The sequence below is a fragment of the Hemitrygon akajei genome, chromosome 8, assembly GCF_048418815.1.
Source record: "Hemitrygon akajei chromosome 8, sHemAka1.3, whole genome shotgun sequence".
Taxonomy (NCBI): Eukaryota; Metazoa; Chordata; class Chondrichthyes; order Myliobatiformes; family Dasyatidae; genus Hemitrygon; species Hemitrygon akajei.
The window spans coordinates 21,176,475-21,203,694 of NC_133131.1; the positions used below are offsets into that span (position 1 = coordinate 21,176,475).

General features: G+C 40.9%; 1 protein-coding gene across 1 annotated transcript in view; it reads right to left on the reverse strand.

Moving 5' to 3' along the window:
* Nucleotides 1-27,220, reverse strand: part of blmh (bleomycin hydrolase) — an 80,590-nt gene that overhangs the window by 45,841 nt on the left and 7,529 nt on the right. The window contains exons 4-6 of the mRNA XM_073053411.1: nucleotides 23,488-23,641; nucleotides 19,222-19,310; nucleotides 18,676-18,768 (exon numbers count right to left, since the gene is read on the reverse strand). Coding sequence (XP_072909512.1) covers nucleotides 18,676-18,768; nucleotides 19,222-19,310; nucleotides 23,488-23,641 — 336 coding nt within the window. The remainder of the gene's footprint in view (nucleotides 1-18,675; nucleotides 18,769-19,221; nucleotides 19,311-23,487; nucleotides 23,642-27,220) is intronic.

A 27,220-nucleotide genomic window follows, 5' to 3' on the forward strand; every position in this document is an offset into this window, starting at 1 on the left:
CTACTTCCCATTCCCATTCCAACATGTCAATCCATGGCCTCCAAGTGTATGGGACATTGGAAAAAATGATGAATTTCCCCAAGGGGATGAATAAAGTATCTATCTATCTATCTATCCTCCACTGCCAGGATAAGGCCACGCTCAGGTTGGAGGAGCAACCCTTTATATTCCATCTGGGTAGCCTCCAACATGATAGCATGAACATCAATTTTTCGAACTTCCAGTAAAACCGCCCCCCCCACCTTTCACTATTCCCATATCTCCTTACTTGCCCATCACCTACCTCTGGTGCTCCTCCCCCTCCCTTTTTTCCATGGTCTTCTGTCCTCTCCTATCATTCCCCCTTTTCCAGCCCTTTATCTCTTTCACCAATCAACTTCCCAGCTCTTCACTTCACCCCTCCCCCTCCCCTAGTTTCACCTATCAGCTGCTACCTTGTACTTCTACCTCTCCTCCCCATACCTTCTTACTCTGACTTCTCCCCTTCTTTTCCAGTCCTGAAGGTCTTAGCCCAAAATGTCGACTGTTTACTCTTTTCTATAGCTGCTGCCTGACCTGCTGAGTTCTTCCAGCATTTTGTGTGTGTGTGTGTGTGTGTGTGTGTGTGTGTGTGTGTGTGTGTGTGTGTGTGTGTGTGTGTGTGTTGCTTTGGATTGCCAGGATCTGCAGATTTTCTTGTTTATGATGGTGCACTGACCCTCTTTAAGACTAGGTACTGAAGAAGTTTGCAGGACCAAAAGTACAATCTGAAGGGAAGATTAGTAATGCTTGAACACAGCAAGAAGATACAAGGGAACACAAAACTGTCAGAGGCATTTAAAGTAAAACACGTGCTCCTTAATGTTTTATTTTAAATGCCAATAACAGCTGCAGCACAGCTGTGCTGACCAAGTTTACTGTTCAAACAATGACAGAATGCAGGCACTTGAAAAAGAAACCAAAGCAACTCATTTCCACTCTCAGGATTAGTTTCTCACTCTGAAGAAGGGAAACATGCCCTTTGCATACCATCTATTTCAATATTACAAAAAAAAGTACAGAGTAATAATACATCGTCCCTAATTAAACAATCCCAAAATTCTGGAGGCCATCTCAAATCAATGGTCAATTAACCTGCTAGCAATTAACCCCTGACCAAATTGCTTCCAGCTTGCCATCACACTGTTGTCATATTTTCCTACTGGCAGTTAGTTGCTAATTAGGCTATGCATACATTCTACATGAAAAATAATGATAAGTTTTAACGGTTTTGTTTTAAAGCTTGGACCAGTTGAAACATTCTGGTTCCAGAAATTAAGGGCTGCACAAACAACCCCTGCTTCAGAGGCTGCTGCATATGGTATATCATCTCAATTTGGCCTTTAGTCCAGCAGTGAAGGAAAACTGAGCTATCTAAAGATGTCCTCTTGAAGGTAAGGCCTGAAGCTACCATCAAGCTCTCACATTAGATACAGCTGGTAGGTGAGATAACTTTTGTTACTTGAAAAGATGCAAGTAAAATTCCCTTTTCAATATTTGGATTACTCAATCAACAGTAGCAACAGATTTGCTCACCCAGAATACTGTATATGTGCTCCCTGCTCTGCTAAAAATGGCTGTTATACTTTAATAAGAAACCATGTTTTATTGAAGTATCTGGGATACCCTGGGGTGACAAACTTCATATGAATGCTTTCATCAAAGAGCCCAAATAATATAAAGAGGAAGAAGGCCATTTAGCTCATTTCACTCATCTTGCCCTGGATACCCATGAATCTACCTTGCTCCATATCCAGCATTTTTAACGATTTAAAGAAAAACTTGCTCAGATTTTCACAACATGTCTGGTATCCAATCTGTAAATATAGAATCTGTGTTATCACAACAAAGCAACACAGGAAATCAAATTTGAGATAAGCCACATGGCCCTAAAAACATGATCTACCATCCAGGAAGATTATGGCTGCTCCTATTGCTCAAGTCCATTGTACAATCCCATATCAATGATCCCTTCAGCATCCAAAAATCTACCAATCTACCAACAAAAATGGTCATGGGGCCATGATCACCTAGATTAAACAACACAGTACATAATGAAAATGATCATTGAAAACAACTTCTCACTCTCCTAATCTTCACTGCATATAGGGCAATGTTTACTAACCTGTCTTCATAGAACAGACTGCTCCACTCAGAAATGAGTCACTCAATTAATCTCTTGGACATTTGCTGCCAAGGTAACTATTTCATTTAGATACAAGGCCAAAACCGAACACTGTTTTCCAGTGTTCTCTTAACAATGCTAGTCTACACAATCTCATCAAGACTTCCCTGCTTTTATATTCCACTTGCACTGAAATAAAGGCCAACTTATTCCTTGTTTTTTGTGACTTGATTCAAATATATTCTCCCTGCATCTCCTGAACCAGTAGGCTCAGATTTAGCTACTCAAATGTTTATTGTTGTCTCAACCCTTGAGGTTTAAAGTCTTTTACCCCCTGCCCGACGAAAGGTGCAATTTCACATTTCCCCACATTTTGCTCCACCTGCTATCTTCTTGCCCATTCTCTTAACTGTCCTTTGACAGACCAAGACTCCGTCATAGCAGCTCAATTTCCCTTTCAAGCTCTGTATCTTCCACACACTGAGATGAAAAACCTGTGCAAAATAACAGTTGGTTATTAATTCAAACTGAGCAACTGAGAGCCCTAGCATGGAGTAACCTAATCAGGAAATATGCCAACCTTATCCAATTTTTCAATCACAATTTTTCCCTCATTAAATGATACCTACTCTAATTGGGTGGCAATGGAGTTGAGCTCCACTAAAGAATTATCTATCTCTGCACTTCTTGGCTCTGCACTCCCTAGTAGTCTGTCCAGATTAATAGCTAATCCTCTTGTTAGACACTGCGTATATGGGCTCAGTTTAGGAAATGCTATGGTTTCCACAGTTTTTCCGTTTCCAGCCCTGTCGCACATAATCACCTTTTTTTACCTACTACGTACGATTCAGCATTCCATGTTTGGTATAGGAAGGGCATTAGACATTTTCAAGATCTTTTCATTGATAATCGCTTCGCTTCTTTTCAGCAGCTCTCTGTTAAGTTCAATCTGCCCAATGCTCATTTTTTTAGTTATCTCCAAATTAGACACTTTATTGCTCCTTTAATTCCTAACTTTCCTGAAATGCTTGCGAAAAATGCTATGGACTTATTTCTTTCCATTAATCCACTAGGTAAAGGTTTAATATCAATTATTCGAGATAAATTAGCAGCCTTACGACGGGCCCCTGTGGATAAAATTAAAATGGCCTGGGAGCAGGATTTAAATATCTCCTTATCCGATGAGAGCTGGGACTCGATTCTCAAATCGGTTAACTCAACCTCTCTTTGCGCTCGCCATTGCCTTTTACAGTTTAAGATTGTTCATAGAGCCCATATGTCTAAATCTAAACTATCTCGATTCTACCCTAACATTAGTCCGCTCTGTGATAAATGCAAGAGGGGCGTGGCCTCTCTCATCCATATGTACTGGTTCTGTCCTAGCTTGGAGAAATTTTGGAAAGATGTCTTCACTACGTTATCGTGTATTCTGAATCAGCACCTAGAACCAAACCCCTTAATTGCTTTGTTCGGTTTCTGGGGCGAGACAGATTTACGTCTGAGTCCGACCAAATGCCGAATATTATCCTTTGCCTCTCTCCTGGCTAGACGCTTGATCCTCCTTAGATGGAGAGATGTTGCCCCGCCCACTCATGCTCAATGGCTTAACGACATTATGGCCTGCTTGGACCTCGAAAAAATTCATTATTCAGTTCTTAATTCGGATCTAAAGTTCCATAAGGTCTGGGAACCCTTTATCGAGTACTTTCATAACCTTCCTCTTGACTAGGGTTTTTTTTTTCTTCTCCGTCCCTTGCTTTCAGCTCCCTTTTTTTTCTGGTAGTAGGCATTATTATCCTCTGTTGCTAAGTGTATTCACAGTCTGGGAGTTTGATTGTCCTGATTTATACTCTCTATATTGTGTTGTGGTTGGTCTGGAGTTATTGTTTTTTTTTGTGTTGCGGGGCTTGGGGAGGATACTAAGTTTATTTGTCTTCAATTTAAGTGCTTTTTTGTCAAATTCTCTTCCTTTGTAGCATATTGTCATTGTATGTTTAATTTTGCACTGTATTAATGTTCCTCATTGGGATTTGGGGTTTTTAATTTGTAAAATGTATAGAAAAACTAATAAAAAAATAATAAAAATGATACCTACTCTCAATGTCATATGACAATTTTCTAGATGCCCCATTGCAGTGTCCTTAGTGATGGACTCCATTGGCTGTGGACAACGAATATTCACACACACACTCACGTCCCATACTTTGATTATCTGAGCAATCTGTCTTTCTCATTTGTCACAGAGAGTTATACTGCAGGAAAACAGGCCCTTCAGTCCAGCTTGCCCAGTAATGAGCAAAATATCAATATGAGCTAATCCCATTTGCCTACTTTTGGCCCAACACTATCCAAGTGTCTTTTAAAAATTATGACTGTACCACTTCTACACCTTCCTTGGGCAGCTCGCCCTAATACTTACCACTCTGCTTCCCCTCAGATTCTTTCCCCTCTTACAAATCTATGTACTCTAGTTTTTACCCTAGTCTTTATTCAGGAAAAATAAAATGAGACCATCCCCATTATTTATGCCCCTCATAATTTTGTTAACCTCTATATAGGTCAACCCTCAGTCTCCTACACTCTCGGGGGAAAAAAAGTCCCAGACTATCCCAATTACTGAACTTCCTGGAATACCTTCATGAACTTTTCCTGCACTCTTCCCAGCACAATGACATCTTTCCTATAGCTGAGTAATCTGCAGTGCACACAATGCTCCCAAGTGTCATCTCTCCAACAACATGTAAATCTTCAACATAACATCTCAACTCCTGGAAGGCAAACAGATTCAGATTCAGTTTATTGTCATTTAGAAACCACAAATGCAATGCAGTTAAAAAATGAGACAACGTTCCCCCAGAATGATATCACAAAAGCATATGACAAAACAGACTACACCAGAAAATCCATGTAGCGTTTGGCAATCCCCAATCCAGAGTCCGGAGAGGCTGCTGCGTATTAATATCGCGCTACCGTCTAGTGCGTTCCCCGGAAAAGAGCTCCAAATCCACCAGACAAAAACAAGACCAAAAACTAAAGCTACAAGACCTGCACAAAACCACATAATTACAACATATAGTTACAACAGTGCAAACAATAGCATAATTGATAAAAAACAGACTATGGGCACAGTAAAAATAGTCCAAGATGTTAAAGGACTGTAAGTTCAAAAGAAATTCAAAACATGCCAAATGCCTTGTTTACCATCCTGCCCACTTGTGTCACCACTTTCAGGCCTATGTACCTGGACCCCTCATCTCAGTCTTAATGTGACAATGTAAGAATCTGTGAATAAAAAGTTGCTTATCATAGTGAACCTGCAGGTTCTAGTCAGTAGGTGGCGCTGTGAAGCAAGAGTTTCAAGTCTGGATTCTTCTCATTATGTTTGTAATTTAGTAATAGACAGTGGGATTTATACAAATACAACCAATTCACAGCATGATATCAATAATTAAAATTAATCAATAGAAAAGCCAGCATCTGTTCTAATGTTCTACAGTGGCATGTCCATTTAAATTTCCATTCACTAGTTTTCTTTCACATGCGCACACAGTACTACCAACACCCTGTCTCCATTGGCTCCAAAATCCATCAGAATGACGGTGCCTAATTTCTACCATTAAGCCTTTTACTAAAGAGGTGGTAATGTAGGGAGAGCATTTATGCTTCATAAAATGGTAATTTCTAGGCCACAGTAACCCACACAAAATGCTGGAGGAACTCAGCAGTTCAGACAGCATCCATGGAAATGAATAAACAGTCAGGCCAGATACACATTAGACAAAAGACAGATATACTGTGCTTCTAGATGTATCAAAGTATCAACATTGAATGGATTACAAGAGGTAATTGATAAGTTTGTGGCCTAGGATAGAAGGAGTCAATTTCAGAAAACCTAGCACATTTATTTTTCAACATAGTCCCCTCCTACATTTACACACTTAGTCCCGCAGTCATGGAGCATACAGATCTTGGACCTCCAGAAAGTGTCCACAGCAGGGGTGATTGATAATTTTGTGGCCTAAGAGAAGGAGATGCGTTATACAGCTCTCGTTACATGCACATGCAATTCAACTCTGAGTGATTATGCAGAAAGTTTGAAGTTAATAACTCATCAGTTAATTACACATCAGGGGTGACTGATAAGTTTGTGGCCTAAATTACCTGTGTTAAGATATCATATATTCATGAGGCATAGATGTTGCTGTCTGGGTCATCAATTATGACGGTTCCCTACATGCTTCCAACATTAATTTTATTTCAGATTTCTGGAATCTGCAGATTTTTGCTATTGACTACTTTGATTCAGTATGTAACAACTGAATTGAATACTTCTTCTGGATTGTAAGAAAATGATAACTGGTTTCTAATACCTTGTTCCAGTCCAGCCCTCTATCAAAGGCTTTTAATATTCTTAAAGTAGCCCAGTAAATATCTGTCTGAAAATAAGTGCATCACATTCACAGGCCTTGCCAATACCACCTGCACCCCAAGCAGAAATTAACTAAAATAACACATTAGCATAACATTAACTGAACATTCTATCCTCCATAATTAGGACAACCTGTACCTTTCCCCCAGGATCAAAATATCTAAATTCTTGAGGACAAACATTTAAGGTGAGAGTGCTGATGTTGAGTTCAAGGTTGTATGCAGTGAATGGAAAAATATGGACATTGTGCAGGCAGAAGAGATCAGTTAGACATTTAATTACTACCGGTAGTTTAATTTGTCCAGCATAACCTCATGGGCTGAAGACCCCATTCCAGTGCTGCGTTGTTCTATGTCCGAAGACTGGCAAGAAATACGAATAGCTGCATACAGGGGCACCAAGACTGGGCAGGAGAAACGGCAAGGTTAAGGAAAGTTTTGTGGTTTAACCACATCCCATTCCTCTAATTATTTAAAACATACTTAATGCACTGTTATAAGAAGCTGCACACACACTCACATACTTTCCTATAACATTATTGACATGCCCTTCTACAAACCATTCTACACCCCTTGGAAATTAGTACATGGAAAATTGTAAAAATAAAACTTCAACAATTATAGAATTTAAAAATGAATAAAGTTCTTTATTTTCCACATCCCGCAGAGAATGGAAGAAATCTGATATGGTTCACTTAAGCCCAAGTGCTGTGATATTATGATTTAAGTTTAGCATGATGGTGCTCGGTCTGGTAAAATCCTTGGAATTCTTCTGCTACATAAAATGCATAACGAAATGAGGCTGAAAATCGTAGCCCATATCCATTGGATGCTGCTTCTTGGCAATGAGCTCACTTTCCACTTACTGGCTAAACCAGTGTATGATAGAAAACATTTTTCTTCTCAATGACATACACAGGGGTAGATCACACCCTGGGGCTGCTCCAAAGAAAAACTGGATGTGCTGAGAGCCACAATCGTTCAGTTATTTTATTGTTAACTTGAAAAATTGCAACCTTACATTTTGAGAAAAGTTGGCTTGATCTTACACAGAAGCAACTCCCTGTGGTAAGCGCTACTATAAATCAAACTGTCATCTACTCTTTGTATCACCGAGTGCTTTAGTATGGACAAGGCCCCTGCCCCATGGAACTTATGCAGCTTGACCCAGACTTAATGGCGAACATTTGATTGACTGATAGTTTTTATAGTCCTTGAATATGCACAGACCAAGACTGAACTAATGTCTGATCAGCTCGATCATTTATAAATACAACAATGAAAAGGCACATCAGTTATTTTCAATAATTGGTGATTTATCCAGTTCCTCTGGAAAACCACTGAAATAATATTCCCTTGTAAGGTGTAAAGAATTCACTCAATAAAATTTATGCACCTTGAATGCACCGTATGTTAGATCACCAAACAATTTCCCTTATTTTACTGGAGGCTCCATTTCGAAATTAAAATCAAATTTAGGTAAACAAAGACCCATTCCGGGTGGCACAGTAGCACAGCAGTTAACATAATTGCTATTACAGCACCAGCGACCAAGGTTCAGTTCCGCAGCTGTCTGAAAGGAATTTGTACGCTCTCCCCATGACTATGTGGGTTTCCTCCAGGTACTCCAATTTCCTCCCACAGTCCAAAGACACACAGGCTAGCAGGTTAAAAGGTCACATGGTACAACTGAGCAGCACAGGCTCATTGGCCAGAAGAACCTGTTACTCTGCTCTATCTAAATAAATAAACTAAATAAGAATTTTAGCAACGTAGCAGCTTGGTGCAACTAAAACACAACTTGCTGATTTCATTCATCACAGAGAACTTACATAGGACAATCTTTGAAATGGATGAGGATAGTCTTGCTGCCTTACCTACTCAGAGTTCCTTTCGTGTTTTTATTTTAAATTTCCATCTCTACATTTTTGATTCCCAGTAAAAACTTAATGCAGCATGAAGACTTGCTTTCACTGTCAGTACTTGAAGGAACGTGCTTACAATACTGTTGTCCTCTACCAAAGCTTCCTATCTCTTACAACAGGATTCAAATATTCTCATGGCCAAAGGCAATACAGGCAGTCCCCGAGTTACATACGAGTTCCCGTTCCTGAGTCCGTCTTTAAGTCAGATTTGTACGTAAGTCGGAACAAGTACATCCGGTATTATTTAGCGTCAGTCAAACATTTGTCTTAGTATATATTATGTATTTTACCTTTCTATGCATATAAAACACTTAAGAAATGTATGTATTCCAATAATTAAACCACTGTGCTGCTTAGTAACAATTGTAGTTTTCATCGGGGCAGGGCCTTTCATATGCTCCATTATTCTCACTTTTTCCATTATCCTTTAAAATTGTTCCGATCGTTGACCGACTGTAGCCTAACGATTTTCCAATGACCGATGGCATTTCACCTCTTTTCAAATGCTTTATTATTTCCACTTTATTTTCAATCGTGATCGCTTCCCGTCAATGGAACAGGATCACTGCAGGCGGCAGGTCCCGAGCTCCGCTGGCTTCCGAGGTCCGCGGGGTCCTAAGGACCACCGCACTAAATTCCCCGGGTTCGCACTGAAACAGGTTAAATGGGACAAATGGGGGCTGTGCTGGGTTTGGGTATTTGATCCTCCACAATATTCCGCGTGGGAATTTAAACTGGAGATGGCAGTGTTTTTTTATACGAGGTTGAGTTGCGAGCTCGACATCAACCCGGCACGGGAACGGTCTCTCACTGGATCGAACTCGGAAACCTCCGTTCTCCAGCCTGGCGCTGACCTCACTGCACCACCAGCCGACTGGAATGGGGGGGGGGGAGGAGAGAACAGGATGAATCTTACTAAGAAAAATTTAAGCCAAATACAAAGTTAAACACTCAACACAGTGTCAATCGCAACGACTTAAAATGGCGGCTGGCGTCCTCCTTCCTCAGTTCGTAAGTACAAGTTGTCCGTAAGTCAGACGTTCGTAACTCGGGGACTACCTGTATAACAATTTGTGAAGACATTCAGTTTATTGCATTCAGGAGCTAGATAGGTATCTTATGGATAGGGGAATCAAGGGATATGGGGACAAGGCAGGAACCGGGTATTGATAGTAGATGATCAGCCATGATCTCAGAATGGCAGTGCAAGCTCGAAGGGTCGAATGGTCTACTTCTGCACCTATTGTCTATTATCTATTGTTTATTTTGAGATTACAATGTTTGGTACCAACAAATTTCACAACATATGTTGGTGATAATAAACCTGATTCTAATTCTGGTATCTTTTGATTCCCAAATAACTAATAAAAGTGAATTGCTAATAAAGCTATAGTTCCCAAGTAACAGAGAATGAAAGCAAGTTGGGAATTGAGTAATTTAGTATTTAGGATAGAAGTGAAGTGTAGAGGTTTTGTTGGCTGCTGACTCTGCAGAATCTACTCTCCATCAGACCATCACGGGGGCTGCTGAGCCTGCCTCTGGATGGCTATGGGTCAAGAGGGGTGTCTCATGGACCAATGCTACAGGCACACAAGCTGAGGCCTAATCAACCCTGGCTGGGTTGCCTAGGCGAGGGCATCTGATGTTGAAGACCCAAAACATCCGATGACCCCAGGTTACATCGATGATGTGTCCCAGCACATCCTACGATGCATCTCAGCATCGAATACATCAATGCTAAAGTGTATGAATACTTTATTTGAAATGGCAGGAAACAATTTTAAATTCCTAATGAAGTATTTGGAATGCATTGTTCTTCCTTTCTTTCATGTTTTAATGAACCGAACTCTAATTAGATTAGACAATGAAAGGTGGTCTGAGTGGTGTTGATAGGGTAGGACAAAGTTGGTCACCGGACTGAGATAAAAAAACTTTCTTCACAGATGAAAATAAATCTCTGGCTCTCTATCCCCAGAGAGCTCAGCCAATGATCAACACAGATTAAAACGAATGAAGACACAGAACCCTTTCACATAAATGAGCATCAAATGCTGGAGTGCTTAGTGTATGTTGCCTTTACAAATGAAGTCAAGTGCTGTATGACTGACTCTATGATTGCTAGTGCCTGATACTTACAACTAAAAAACACCCACTTTCAATTATTGCTCTGCATCCCTTGGAAAATGGCTTAACTATTTGCCAAATGATGGGTTGGGCTGTGGGAAGAATGGAGAGAAGTTTCAGGGACATACAGATTATCAGGAGATAAGGATAACCAACAAGTTGCTAGATGGAATGTAATGTGGAAACGTGAAATCAGTCACTTTGGTTATAAAAAATAGAAAGATGGGGTATGCTTTAAGTAGTGGGAAAGTGAAAGGCTTTGGTGTTGAGGGACATGTGTGTCCTTCTGCTAGTTACATAATCTGGACGGCACATAGCATGCAGCGTGAAGAGCAGAATGATTTGAGGTACAAGAGTAGAATCATCTTCCTCACCCCTACAGGGCCCTAAAAAGGCTGTATTTGGAATATTGTGTACAGGTCTGGTGAACCTACAAGCTGAAAAACAAAGGTAGAGGATCAGAGACTATGCAGCCCCTCGACCTTACTGTGTTATTAAATCATGATGTCATAGATAAAGTCACCGAGTAATAGAGCACAGAAGTGGGTCCTTCTTCACCCCAACTCAGGGATTTCCTCCTACAGTCCAAAGACGTACTGTTTGGTAGGTTAATTGCTGTTTGTTAGGTTAGGATTAAATTGGGGGAATGCTGGACGGTACGGCCTAATGGGCTGCAAGGCCTTTTCCACACTGTATCTCAATAAATAAGCCCATCCCTGCCAGCCACTGTGCCCTTATGTGGCCCATTTTCATTTAAACCACTACCATCTACGTACCCATCCAAACGTCTGCTGAATATTGTTGCTTTCTCTGTCAGCCCATTCCATATAAAGACCACCCGCCCTCTGTGTGAAGAAGTTCCTTTTAAATCTTTTCCCCTCTCACCTCAAACCAGTGCCTCATAGCTTTTAGTTTCCCTTCCCTGAAAAAACGTCTCTACCAAAGGAGGTGTAAGGTTGCTCCTTTCCTCCGCTAGCCTGCAGGACACCCTTGGGCATGGTGTAGCACCTGCTTAGCCCCCCCCCCCCCCCGATCAGGGTAACATGAAGACATGGAAGGAGGTGGTGGATAGTCATATGAGCTGCTGGTGCATATCACAAGTCCTGGTTATGTGACCACTGACATCGGGGAGACAATGTCTAAAGAGTATTGATAATGTTTGGGGTTACTAGTCTTGAAAGACACTGCCCGAAGAAGGCAATAGCAAACCACTTCTGTAGAAACATTTGCCATGGACAATCAAGACCATGGGACCATGATTGCGGCACATGACATTGATGATGACGATGATCCCTGGGAAAAAGACGTGTGCATTCACCCTCTGCCCAACCTTTCCCTCCAACTCAGGCCCTCAAATCCTGACAGCATCCTCATAAATCTTATCTGCACTCACTCCAGTTTAAGGTGACCAAAACTATACATGATACTCAAAGTGAGGTCTTACCAACATCTTGTACAACTACAACATAACATCCCAACTCCTCTACGCAATTCTCTTGCTGACACATACCAAACACCCTCTTTACAATCCTGTCTACCTGTAATGCTGTTTTCAGTAAACTATGGATTTGTTTAACAAATCTTATGGATTTGTACTTTGACTTGTCTTAAATTCAAATTTCCTAATACCCATGATGTACAAAAAAGGAAAAGAGGGTTAATTGAACTATTCTTTCCTGCAAGAAATCTCGCACTGAGATTTTCATTATGTGCTATCCAGAATATTGAACACATTAATGGTCTCACACTGACACCTCTTGGTTAGATCTGAAAATTACAGCAGATTTCTCATGTTGAAATTTCCTAATTCAGGTGTACATGATATACCTTGCCAATGCGAAACAAGAATTCCTTATGCATAAGTTCCATTTGCTGACATTTTTGATTCCGAGTTAAGCAACATCCCAGCTTAGAAAACTGTCACCTTCTGTTTTCAAATTCCTCCGAGGTTTCATCCCCATTCCCATCATTATTCTCTGACCAAAAAATACTTAATCGTTTATCCAAATGTGAATACATGTACATTACCATGGGATCCTGTTTTGAGTGGCCAATGGAATCATATAGATAGATATTAGAAGAGATAATATCATAATATAATATGTAGCTTTGACAGATTGGATTGTATTGCACTCCTCTCGCCAAAAAGAATTGAATATAGTTCTGTATGTTACCCATACAGGGATCAATTCCTCTGCCTGGTTTATGCCAGAAGGATGGCACTATTCATTTCCAACCTCTCAGGTACACAAAATTTTGCTCTAGTCTCTATTACTCATGGGATGTAATATACAGTACTGTTCAAAAGTCTTAGGCACATTTAAGTATAGCTAGGATGCCTAAGACTTTCACACAGTTTTGTAGTAATTTTATGTATTGCACTATAATGCTGCCGCAAAGTACCATATATTCAGACCATTACACATAATGGACCAAAAGGTCCAGGTAACAGGAGCAGAAGTTGTAAAAAGTTGTACATCTAGACTGCAATGGCCCTGAGGGGAAAACATTTTTTTCTAAGTTTCTCTGAAAGCAACCACCAGTAAAATGACACCAGAACATCTTAGCAGAAGGCAGGTAAATGGAGAGTCAAAGTGCATTGGAATAAGACAAGCTTGACATGGAAATGAATTTCTGTAAGCACATGACCGAGTAATATCATTCCTCTGTCTCTGTCTAAAATTCATTCATAAACTCAATGGCATGAATTTGGAAACTTGAGTATAATGTGTTAATGCTGTTACATTTTGCACTTCTAAAAGAGTGGGGTGAAATCATACTTTGCTGGAGAAAGGGCATCTATTTATTTATCGATTCAAAGGCATGTATTACCCAAGTATGCTGAAGAGACAACAATACTGGATAACATATCAGTTATTAACCTGAAGAGGTCCACAGTTAGACATACAAGGATGCTATTCTGTCATTGGATGCCGAGAAAGCCTTCGACAGAGTGGAATAGCAATATCTATTTAAAGTTTTAGAAAGATTTGGTATAGGGGGAAAATTCCTAAAGTGGACACAGCTTCTTTATTCTAACCCACAGGCTGAAATTTTAACTAACGGGCTTTTTTTGGCACCTTTTAAACTTCAACTGGGAACAAGACAGGGCTGCTCCCTATCTCCCCTCCTGTTTATCCTGGCCATTGAGCAATTCAATGGCAATTCAAAATCAGGCTAATATAGCAGGAATAACTATAGGAGATATAGAACATTGCATAGCCCTGTACGCAGATGATGTAATTTTGTTTTGCTCCAACTTGAAACAAACACTACCTGCCTTAATTGACCTGGTAAGTACTTTTGGTACTTTTGCAGGCTATAAAATAAGCAACAACAAATCTGCAATATTATTCACTGATAAAGGTGAGAGACTCAATCCCCCACTTCAAATTCCATTTATGGTGTCAGAACAGGGTTTTACTTATTTGGGTGTTAAAATTACTCCTACTATTGATAAAATTATCCCAACTAATTATAACCCTCTCACAGACTCAGTTATTCAACTTATAAACAGATGGATGAAATTGCCCATATCTTTGATTAGATGCATAAGTATCCTAAAAATGTCAATTTTACCAAAGTTCCTGTACCTTTTCCAATCTATCCCACTTTCTCCTCCATCATCTTTCTTACTTATTGAAGAATTTTTTTCTAATTTTATCTGGAATAATAGACGTCCAAGACTCAGCTTTCCCTGTTACATCTGCCATATGACAGAGGCGGGTTACAGCTACCAAATCTTACATGGTATTTCTGGGCAGCCCAAGTTACAGCAGGAATGTTTTACTTTGTAAAGATCACTCCCCTACTTGGGTCTCAATGGAATCCCAGTCGATCAATATCCCTCTAGAACTATATATGTATTATGCAGATAAGAAAAAAACTGGTTAAACAAACTAAAAACCCTTTCTTAAATAATACAATAATTGTTTGTCATGATGTTCATGTGTATTTGGGAGAGACATCACAGTTATCCCAGTTTACTCCTATCTTTGGTAATGATAGCTTCCTTGGTTTTAAAACTTGGTCGACCCGAGGCATAGCTAAGGTGTCTGATCTTTATAATGGCAATACATTTATGTCATTTTAAGAACTCATACAGAATTCCAACAAAACACTTTTTTAAATACCTTCAGTTGTGAAGTTTTATTATGTCCAGGCAAGGTTACAGTTTGAAGCCCTCCTTTATCTTCCCTAGAAGACATCACTCCGCAATATCTGAAGCTAGGGGACATATGTCTGTATTATACAATTTATTTACAAGTAATTGCAAAGAGTCATCAAACAATATACTACAAGCGTGGAGCACTGATTTGCATGAGAATCTGTCAGAAAAAGAGTGGTCAGAAGCTTGTTCCTTAGTTCAAACACAATCAGTGAACACTCAATCTAAATTACTACAATACAAATAGGTAACCAGACAGTACATTACTCCAGTCAGGTTGCATGAAACCCCAACATTCCAGACACATGCATTAAATGTAATCACCAAAAGGGGTCTCTGTTCCATTGTGTGTGGGAGTGCCCCCAGATACAGGTTTCCCCCGCTAGCCGAAGGTAGAGCGTTCCTATGAAACGGTTCGTAAGCCGGAATGTCATAAAGTGGAGAAGCAATTACCATTTATTTATATGGGAAAAATTTGAGAGCGTTCGCACATCCAAAAAATAACCTACCGAATCATGCCAAATAACACATAAAACCTAACAGTAACATATAGTAAAAGCAGGAATGTTATGATAACTTCTGCAATCATTGCAGTACAGTACTGTCCACCGTAGCGAAAATCTCACGCAAGTGCTCTCGGCAGCACACCCAGCGCAAGCGCTCAGGCAGAAACTTAGGCGCATGCACACTCGGCAGCACTCTCGGCCAAAGCACTCTCCAGTAACCTTTAATCTATGAAGCTGCCAAATGAAACCACATAAGAAATCATACTAAATAACACATAAAATACACAGCCTATATAAAGAAAAAATAATGTATGTCCAGTGTAGTTTCACTTACCAGAATTGGGAAGTCAGTGAGCACACTGATGATGGTGTGTTAGGCTGAGTCGTCAGAGGTTGGGGTGGTGGGAGACTGGGGTTTCATCTCATCGTCGTCTGTTTCCGTCAGGGCAGGCAAGTCACCTTCTTCTACGTCTGCCTGCCTCGATGTCGAAGGCCGAGTTTCGTCGTCTGCTGTGGCTGATGTGGAAGGCTTGAAAAACGACAGTATGCTTGACTGCTTAGCCTCGCGCATTTTTCTATCATACAGTTCTTTGTAAACACTCAAACCATCCTGCAAACGTGCCCTAAACCTATGTACCCTTTCAAAATTAAAATCATACTTTTCAGCAATCATTGCAGCGTTGTCAATCACAGCAAAAATCTCACGCAATTGCTTCACGTTCAGTTCCTGGACGACTTCACTTTCGGGCAGCTCGCTACTGTGTTCGGTTTCGATTGTTATCCTTTCCTCTTGCAACTGCATCAGCTCTTCATCTGTCAGTTCTTGGTCGTGGATGCCAAAACCTCTTTAACATCATCTTCGTCAACTTCCACAAACCCAGCCTCCTTAGCCAAACTCACTATTGCAGTATTTATTGTTGATGGTTCGAAGCCTTTAAAATCGTACACTACTTCAGGACATAGTCTCCTCCAAACGCCATTTCTCATTGAGACTGTTAGTCTATCGAGAGCATCTCCAATGTTGGCGATTGCCAGTTTTATATCGTACTCTTTCCAGATCTCTCGCAAAGATGCTTCAGAGTTGCCCTCTCTGTCAATGGCACTTACAATAAAACGCATCACATTTTGCGTATAGTAAGCCTTAATTGTGGATATTAGGCCTTGGTCACACGGCTGCAGCAACGATGTTGTATTCGGCAGTAAGAACACAACACGAATGTTAACGCCATACTTGGTAATGCCAGGTGGATGAGCAGCACAATTATCAACAATCACAAGACACTTATTATCGAGGTTATTTTCTCTACAGTACAGTATTTTTCAACAAAAGGTCTAACGTATCCACTCGTACTCAGAAAAAAGCACTTGGGTATTCCAACCACTTGAATGTGAATGGAATACAACGGGAAGTGCTTTCTTATCAACGCCTTTAAATGCCCTCGGATTTTCTGAATGGTACACTAGTAGAGGCTTAAGGACAGCATCACCTGTGGTGTTAATAATAGGCATTAGGGTAAACCAGTCCTTCGATGCCTTGTGCCCCTTAGCCTGCTTTTCTTCTATCGAAATAAATGTCTTGCTCAGCAATTTTTTTCCAATATATTGCAATTTCGTCACAGTTAAACACTTACTTATATGAATAACCACCTTCTGTAATTATTTTCTTCAGTTCTTCTGGTAACTTTTCGGCAGCTTCAGTATCAGCCGAAGCACTCTCTCCAGTAAACGTTAAACTATGAAACTGCCCTCGCCTCAGAAACCGATCACACCACCCATGACTGCCTTTAAATTCCACTTTCGCAACACTTTCATCACCATCGTCCAGTGCTTTCTGTTTCAGCTTATTAAAAAGACTGACTCATTTCTCCTTATGTTTAAGAGAACAGAACACCACACTTTGTACACCCATCAATCCACTCAAGCAATAGACTTTCCATTTTATCCATTATTGGATGCCGACTAAGACCACTTTGCTACGAGCAGAACCAACAGTAACATTGGCAGCTTTCAAAATACTTTCTCTCTGCGTATAAATAGTGCGAATGGTGGACGCAGGCAAATTCAATGCGCGGACAATGTCCTTACTTCATTCACTATGATCAAAACGCTTAATTATGTCTAGTTTTACGTTAAGTGTAACACCCTTACGAGCTCTTCTAGGCTTTTCCGATACAGGTACCTTAGAACTCATCTTGTTAACGGATGCACAAAATAAATCGACGTACAGTAAAGCTCAGATGCTCACAGGCACATGTTTAAGCAATGACGGCTAAATGCAGTTCTGGGAGAGGAGCTTGGCTGCTTTTATCACGTGCCTACTTTCTTCGTAACAGTGAAAACACCTTCTGTTAGTGAAAACAGGTAACTAATGTAGGTCTTTCATAACAGCAAGTTGACATAAAGCGAACGTTCGAAAAACTGGGGACACCTGTAATCTGCTTCTGGAAGAAGGTGCTGGATTGGATTAATCAGATTATTGGAAAAAAGGTGCCCCTTGATCCTAAATTATGTATTCTCAATATTTATCCAAAGGACTTTGTAACCTCCAAAAATGTAAGGTCTCTGCTTAATATTTGTTTTTTGGAAGCCAAACGCTGCATAGCCTGTTCATGGAAGAAACCAACAACCAGTGGACTCTCACAATGGCTGAAAGGAATGTCTTCTTACCTTGCTCTAGAAAAGATAAGCTACATTACGAAAAACAAACTTGGCAAGTTTCAGGAAATTTGGGACATTTTCTACAAGTTTCTGGAGAACAATATTCAGGATGATGGAAGTAACAAACTGAAATGACTGCTTTTTTAATGGTGGGATGTTTGCTTTTTTTGTGTGTTTTTTTTCCTTTTGATTTCTTATGTTTTTTCCCCTTTATTTTAACTTTTATGTAATTTCAAACCTATGGATGATCTAATGTGTTTTCTTTTCATTCTGTAAAAGCAATAAGGAGATGTTTAAAAAAAAAGACACGAGGATAAGACACTAGTATTAGGGAATCTGATATTTATTTGTGGCTCAGTTCTGCATTTCATGATGGTATGATGGTAGTAATAAGTTACAGCACCAAACCCTACCTCTATTAATAAGTAGATTCCTTTCAACATTATGTTTTAGAGCAATAAGACTGAGAGACTAGCAACACCGGATATCTCAGTCTTCTCCTGGGTAATGACACTGTGTTATAAGGATATTTCTTCCTCCCATTAGGCAACAATTCTCCTTAAAAGAGTTATGGTGAACTGAGTTTGGAATTACTATAGTCAATGGGGCATTCAGCCCATTGAATAGTGTGCATATCCAGTCTAATTATCAGTGCAATATTAATTGTAATGCTGAAGGCTGAGAACTATATCAAACCACCAAAAGTTATAAATAATAGCTCACCTGCTCAATCATATCATCCACGTGAGAAGAGAGTTCCTCCTTAGTCGACCCATTCTCTACCAGCTTTCTCAGGCGCCAATAGAATTCTCGCAACTTAACAGAAAACAAAGCAACTATAACAGTAAAAGTAAACAAAGGGGAAGTAAAGATAAGTCATTTAATGCCCAGGGTCAATCCAGCTCTCAACGGCAACTTTTCTTCTTCCAACTTTCTTTTGTCATCTTTCTGATCTTTTCTGCTTTGAAAGATGGTTGCGGTTTTTGTGAACCTCCTCGTGCTCCAAGTTTTGGTTTGTAATTATTTTTCCCCACCATCGGGGCACCACTGACAATCCTCATAGTTATTACCTATCCGTTACTGCCCTTGAGGTTGAGATGAGATACCTTCCTAAATTCATTGCAGGGTTTAGTTTGGAAACCAATTAGCTGTAGGTGTTCTATGTTTCTATGTATAACGAAAATACTTTAAAATTCAAAGTACAACTTGAGGCAAACATGCAGGAACTGAAATGACAGCACTTTCACAGTCATCTTAACTTATTCTTACCTTGTGATTCAGAACATCATTCATGGCTCTGCTGGCTTCTGAACTGTGAGATTCAGGGTAGCACTTCTTAGGCATAACTCCATATTTTTCTGTAAGACAGACAACTTACTTTTAATATTATAAAATTCAATTTAAAGAAAAATCATCTTTAAATCTATAGCTCTAGACACCCTAATTCTAACCTCGGGTGCTTTATTGCATGGAATGTGAATATTTTCCTTGTGACCACAATGATTTGACACAAGGTACTCTGCTTTCCACCCACATCCTAAGCATATGCCAATAATCGAGTTAATTGACTACAGTAAGTTATCTCTGGTTTTGGTAGCTGGTGATAGAAAGTGAGGCAATGTGGGGTAGGATTGATGGATTTGCACTGGGATCTGGCAAAGAGTAAATGGGCAGAAAATGTTCAAAGACTCATAAAGCACAGGGAAGATTTGAAGGAATTTCATCCCTCATCCATTTCAGAACAATGGGTTTTCCTAAAACAGCAAATTATTCTACCTTACTGTATATTAAACATCTCTTTCTAACGGTACAACCCTCAAGGAGTTTTCAGCTCCACTTAGTAAGAATTGAGTCAAATTGACTTAAACCTAGTTCTGGCATAACTTCCAGAATCAGAACAGACAGAATTCAGTTGTACACTTTCTAGATTGCGTCATAACAGGTATCAGGAGTGTCACAAGAGTCCTCTTCTGAATACTACATTGCCAAAATCTCCTCTATTCAGTTACATTTGTCTTTTCAATTCTAAATCCACTAGTGCATAAAAGTAAGAATTTAATTTTAGTTTTTTGAATAAGAAAAAGCATAAGTATTGCTTCCACTGTTCCTCTGCCTTCCACCCCCTCCCCTCCCCAACCTCCTCTCAATAGCTTTGTTGTGAGGAGTAAGGAGAAAGTTACTGACATACTTCAAGTTATATTTTTTCCTTGTGAATGCTGCTTATCTGCTACATCGCTGCCAGGATTTTCATTGTGCCCAACTCGACTCTGACTCGGTTAGAAAGCAACTCCATAAAAGAAATCCAATTCAGGTAGCCATTATTCAGATGCAAACTTTGAAAGAATTGGAGAAAAAATGTACCACCACTACATTCAGAAAGAAGGCGTATTAGGCAGCTGGTTATGCTTTGCTACATCTCTTATCAATCAAAACTAACTTTAACTGCTGGAAGTTCAAAGTTTCAGCACCAACCATTTGTCTTGCTACAATCCAATAAACTTTGGAAATATGAATTTATACTTTCACACCTAGTTTCCACTCTACAGTGATATTTATTATGTTATTTAACAAACATCTGCCTTCTTCATTTGTTTTAAAAATCCAAGTATAGTTTTTAACTCCTGTTACATGTGGCAAGTTAGTGGAACAGATAATAATGGGAAATAGCTTGCTGTCAATGTCAAAGACTATGACTCCCAACCATTTCATATACAAATTCAAGAGTGGCACAGATCCAAGTCAAAAGGAAATGGATTGAATTTGGTGTACTCATGCCTCAGACCAAGGACTCCCAACCCAGGATCCATGTTTCCTTTGCTTTACAGTTTTGGTCCATGGCACAAAAAAGAAACCCCTGCCTTAAGACATTGAATGCACCACAGAATCTTAAAGCTCCTTTTCAGTCTACAGTCCTTTATAAAAACTGGAAAACCATTCATTACCAGCAATCTTTGGCACTTAACCATTATATAAGCAGAATCTCAGTCTTGCAGGTTAGACATTTTCCATGGCCTTCTCTCCTTTCCTATTAGATTCCCTCTTCTCTAGCCCTGTATCTTTTTCACCATCAACTCCCCAGCTCTTTCCTTCACCCCTCCCTCACCCCGGTTTCACCTATCACCTTGTGTTTCTTCCCCCCCCCCCCCCCAACCTTCTAGCTCTGACTCCTCATTTTTCTTTCCTCCAGTCCTGCTGAAGGGTCTTGGCCCAAAGCGTCAGCTATACTCTTTTCCATAGATGCTGCCTGGCCTGCTGAGTTACTCCAGCATTTTGTGTGTGTTGCTTGGATTTCCAGCATCTGCAGATTTTCTCTCATTTAAGCTTAAACATTCTGCTCTATTTCCCTTTATCTAATCTGTCCTTCACACATTTTAACTATACTTTTACGAAATGATTTGTTTACTTATGCACGAGAAAGCTGGAAGAAGCTATTTTATCCATCAGGTCTATGCCAGCTTTCAGCAGACCAGTCCTATTCCCCTTCTCCATATTTTTGCTATAGTCTTGCAGTAATCCTCTCTCATATTAACTCCCTTTTAACTCTTCTTCGCACTTAAATACACCAAAGAGGTCATTTATAAAATAATACCTCCCTGGTCCTTGCATTCACAAACTTTCCACCCCATCAGTTAAGGAGATTCTTCCTGTTTATTCAGACCCCTGATGCTGTGTTTCCCTTGAAATAACGTTATCACCTTAAAACAGTGGATGGATGAATGGATGGCATCCGTTAGTCTTGCGAGACCATGGATCTGCGCCTGGAAAGTCTTGCGAGTGTCCTCTCCAGGGTGCAGACCTGAGCAAGGTTGTATGGAGGACTGGCAGTTGCCCAAGCAGCAAGTCTCCCCTCTCCACGCCAATGATGTTCTCCAAGGGAAGGACAAGGGCCGATACAGCTTGGCACCAGTGCCAGCGCAGGAGTCGCCAGAGCAAGGTTGAAGGCAATGTCGGACTGCCTTAGGGACACATACAAAATGCTGGTGGAAGTTCTTTTCTTTCAGTTAGCCCTGATGAAGGGTCTCAGCCTGAAACATTGACTGTACTTCTTCCTATAGATGCTGCCTGGCCTGCTGTGTTCCACCAGTATTTTGTGTGTGTTGCTTGAATTTCCAGCATCTGCAGATATCCTCGTGTTTGCCTTAGGGACTCCAGCTCTGGATTTGTCCTCAGGGTTTACTCCCAAAGCCTTTCCCATAAGTAGGTATGGCTACAAGGCAGCGGAGGTTTGAAATCTGAGTTTTCCCTCTCTTAGATGAACTGCCTTCTCAAGCTGACGAGCTCCATCTACCCGAAGCACTGGTTTTAAGGCGCCAGGACCCGCCTTCGCCCCTTCTCCTGTCAGTAGAAACAGTTCCACCGGGCTTAGAAGCTCAGCCACACAAGAAGGCCAGGAGTTGGACTTGGTTGTTAGAGGCTATTTGAGGTGCATGCCAAGAGGAGCACTTTTAGATAGTGGGAGCTTGTGCCCACTACCACTCCTCGGCTTGACGACCTTGGAACTTAAAACAGTACAGAGCAAGAGTAAGCCCTCCAGTCTATAATGTCTATGCCAAGCACAATGCCAAATTAAACTAATCTCTTCCACCTGCACACTATCCATATCCCTCCATTTCCTACACATTTATATGCCTATCTAAACAACTCTTTAGCTCCATATCTACTTCCCGTTCAAGCACCAAACACGCTCTGTATGGCGGCATGGTAGCATAGCATTAGCTTAACACCATTACAGTGGCAGCAACCCGGTTTCACTTCTGCCACTGTCCGCAAAGAGTTCGTACATTTTCCCCGTGACGCCATGGGTTTCCTCCGGGTGCTCCGGTTTCCTCCCACATTCCAAAGAGGTACTGGTGAGTAGGTCACATGGGTAGTATGGGCTTAAGATTCACGTTTATTTATCACAAGTACATTGAATCATATGGTAAACTGCATCGTTTGCACTAACAACCAACAAACCCCAAGGGTGTGCTGGGAGGAGCCCACAAAATGTTGCTCATTCCAGCTTGTTGGGCCAGAAGAGGCCAAGCCCATGTGTATATTTAAGGCAGAAGTTGATAGTTTCCTGATCAGTCAGGGCATCAAAGGATACGGCGAGAAGGCAGGTGTATGGGGTTGAGTGGGATCAAAGATCAACCATGATGGAATGGCGGTGTAGACTCAATGGGCTGAATGGCCTAATTCTACTCCTATGTCTTATGGTCTAAGAGCTTGTTAATGTGCTTTATTGCTAAATAACAAAAAAAAATCTAGCTCTGCACACCCCTTACACCACCACCCCCAGCTGTATTTGACATTTCTACCCTGGGAAAAGGATCCTGGACTTCCACAATATCCATGTTCCTGTCATAAATTTTACAAACTTTTATCAGATCTCCACTCGGCTTCTGATACTTCAGAGAAAACTTGCACATTCACAAAATTCCATTCTGATTCACTCAAAAGTAAGAGTTGTTCATTATTCTCTGACCCCAACACCACATGGCATATTAAAATGTCACAACTGTATACATAAATATATATAAAAAAAGGTCCTACCAATGAGGTTGACAAGCATACTCCACTGGCCTCCGTCGTTTGAAGGATTTGCTAGCAGGAACTGTGACAGTCTACCATCAAAGGGCTCTTTTTCCTTGCCAGTTCTCTGAGCAATCTCAATGAATGCATTCAAGTGATAGTAACAGCGCTCAAGCTGAGGGAAAAAGAAATATGTATTTGTATTCAAACACATCAGTATCATAAGTTACGGGCATCACTTTGGGCACAGTGCCTTAAATCATCACTATACGTTTCTTTATTTTTGCACTGTTAATCCATTTATTGGAGGAGGGCTTCACAATCACCACACTTATTTTGGTGGCTGGACGACAGCATTTAAAATTGACGGTAAGTATATGAACATTCATTCATAATTTTTCCAAGAACACTGGATGTTTGTATCTATGCAAATCATGCTCCAAAAAGTATGAAAAAAGACATTTATATATATATGTATATATACACACACACACACACACACATAAAATAAAAAGCTAAATTCAATGAATCCCAGAGAATCAAATCAAAATGCTCTATGTTGTTATAATGGGTTTAGAGAATTTCAAATAATGTATAGGAATTTATATAATGCATACATCATAAAATCAATATTTATCATATGTTGCAGGGCAGCTCAGTGGCACATCTACTATAGCCACTGCCTCACAGCGACGGAGACGCAGGTTCAATCCCGACCTTGGATCCTATCCATGTGGTGTTTGTATTTTCTCCCTGTGACTGCACGAGTTTCTTCTGGGTGCTGTTTTCCTCCCACGTCCCGAAGAGGTGCAAGTTGGTAGGTTTATTTTGTCATTTTAAGTTGGTGTGTAGGTGAGTGGTGACATCTGGGAAGAGTTTACAAGAATATGGGGAAAACTAAATGATGGGATTATTGCAAGATTGTGGGTGGTCAAAGGTCAATGTGGTCTGGGCATAGTAACAATGTCAAGGGGGCTGGTTCCATGTTTCATATATCTGTGACACTACCGAGTTTTAGTTTAACGTCACCATCATTTACACTATAACTTTCAATCTTACTTTTCTTATCTAAGATTTAACACTAAACAAATACTTGAAAACTTAAATATTGACAGGCCAGAACTTTCTTATGATCCTTAGCTCCAAAGGATATTACTTCAGTTTATTTTTTCCAAATTCTCATAAACTGAATTACAACCCGCAATGTATTCCAGCAAATACAAAGATGGCTTTCAGATAAAAGTAAATGCAATTTCTGCAGATTCTGGAAACCCAAGCAACACACACAAAATGCTGGAGGAACTCAGCAGGTCAGGCAGCATTGACATTTCAGGCCAAGAGGACTTTGTGTCAGCCTGAAACGTCAACCAGTTATTCCCTCCCACAGACACTACCTGACCTATTGGGTTTTGTCATGGATATTCACTGTCCAAGGCCAGAGGACCTTTTTCTCAAGCTCAACATCCAACAAAACAGATGATATTTCTTGACATCAAAGAGTTGTTTTTGAGTAAGTTAAACTTCCAACCAATATTCTTTGTTCAGCTTCTTGTCATAATCGGGAGTCAGTCTTCTTTTCTTAATGTAACTTGCAAGCAGTAATCAATCTGAAACTAAATGGGCAGCTTTGCAAATTAACAGCACTGACTATGGAACACAGGATGATGGCCCATAGCAGGGGGCTGATTGTTCAAGAGATGCAGTGTAAGATAATGCGGTTATGTTAATCGGGTTTGTATCAAACCAGAAAACACTAAATTATTTAGTTCAAGGAAGCATGCAGACCAGATTGGTATTATGACTTAACACATCAAATAGATCTATTAATAAGCTGAAAGGTTTGTGTACTCTAAGTCAGCCTCAAAGCAATAATTGTGGCTTTCTGGGAGCTCTGTCCCCAGAAGCTTTTAGAATACCTGTGAGAAAAGGTATCTGGGAAAAAATCATGTGTGTGTGAAATCACCCAACAGGAAGAAAACTATAAATATAAGAGAGCAGCCATGCTTATTAGGAATGGTCCGAGAACATCAAGAAGAATGACACAAAGATGGGGTGAACTAGAATGCAGTCCTCTGCCTTCGATTTCTGTGACTAACAATTTGTTCATCTGCAACTCGTTGGTATGCCTTTTTAGAAATCCTTCGTGTTTTAGAAATCGTTTGCAATTTGGAATGCTTTTATAAGATAGAAATGCTATGTGAGTTTTAAATGTGTTTTAAGAATTTTATCTAAATTTAAACATGTATCAATAAAAATAAATTAACTACTTTTAATAAAAACACAAAAGCTGGCAGAACTCAGCAGGCCAGACAGCATCTATGGGAGGAGGTAGTGACGATGTTTCAGGCCAAAACCCTTCATCAGGAGTGAAGTAACATGGGATGGTCGAGGGGGGATAAGAAGTGGGGGGAGGGATGAAGTGGAGAGCTGGGAAGTGATAGGCTGGAGGGAAATGGGCTAGGGGGAAGGTGGAGAATTATGGAAAATAAAAGAGAAAGAAAGGTAGGACTGGGGGGAGATTATAGTGAGGGGGGAAAAGAGAGAGAAAGAGAACCAGACTAAAATAATAGATAGGGATGGGGGTAAAGGGGGGCAGGGGTATCAACAGAGGTCTGTGAGTTGAATGTTCATGCCGGCAGGTAGGAGGCTACCTAGGCGGGAGATAAGGTGTTGCTCTATCAACCTGCGTGTGGCCTCATCTTGACGGTAGAGGAGGCCATGGACAGACATATCGGCATGGGAGTGGTCTGTGGAATTGAAGTGTGTGGCCACAGGGAGATCCCGCCACTGCTGGAGGACCGAGCGCCGGTGTTCGGTGAAACGGTCTCCCAGTCTGCGGCAGGTCTCCCCAATGTATAAATGGCCACATCGGGAGCACCGGATACAGTATATCACCCCAGTTGATTCACAGGTGAAGTGGTGCCTCACCTGAAAAGACTGTCTGGGGCCTAGGATGGTGGTGTGGGAAGAAGTGTGGAGGCAGGTGTATCACTTCTTCTGTTTGCAGGGATGAGTGCCCGGAGGGAGGTCGGTGGGGAGGGATGGACGAGGGAGTCGCGTAGGGAGCGATCCCTGCGGAAAGCCAAGAGTGGGGGGAAGGGAAAGATGTGGCTAGTGGTGGGATCGCGTAGGAGGTGGCGGAAGTTACCAAGGATTATGCGTTGGATCTGTAGGCTGGTAGGGTGATAGGTGAGGACAGGGGGACTCTATCCCTGGTGGGCTGGTGGGGGGGGAATGGGGTGAGGGCAGAGGTGCGTGAAATACGGGAGACGCGATGGAGGGCAGAGTTGACAGTGGACAAAGAGAAGCCCCTTTCTTTAAAAAAGGAAGACATCTCCTTTGTCCTAGAATGAAATGCCTCATCCTGAGAGCAGATGCGGCAGAGGCGGAGGAATTGAGAGAAAGGGATAGCATTTTTGCAGGAGACAGGGTGGGAGGAGGAATAGTCTAGGTAGCTGTGGGAGTTAGTAGGTTTGTAGTAGACGTCGGTGGATAGGCTGTCTCCAGAGATAGAAACAGAAAGATCTAGAAAGGGGAGGGAGGTGTCGGAAATAGATCAGGTGAATTTGAAGGCGGGGTGAAAGTTGGAAGCGAAGTTAATGAAGTCGACGAGCTCAGCATGTGTGCAGGAAGCAGCGCCGATGCAGTCCTCATATAACGCAAGAAAAGAGGAGGACAGATACCCTCTCCACCATTCCATGTTACTTCACTTCTGATGAAGGGTTTCAGCCCGAAACGTCGTCACTACCTCCTC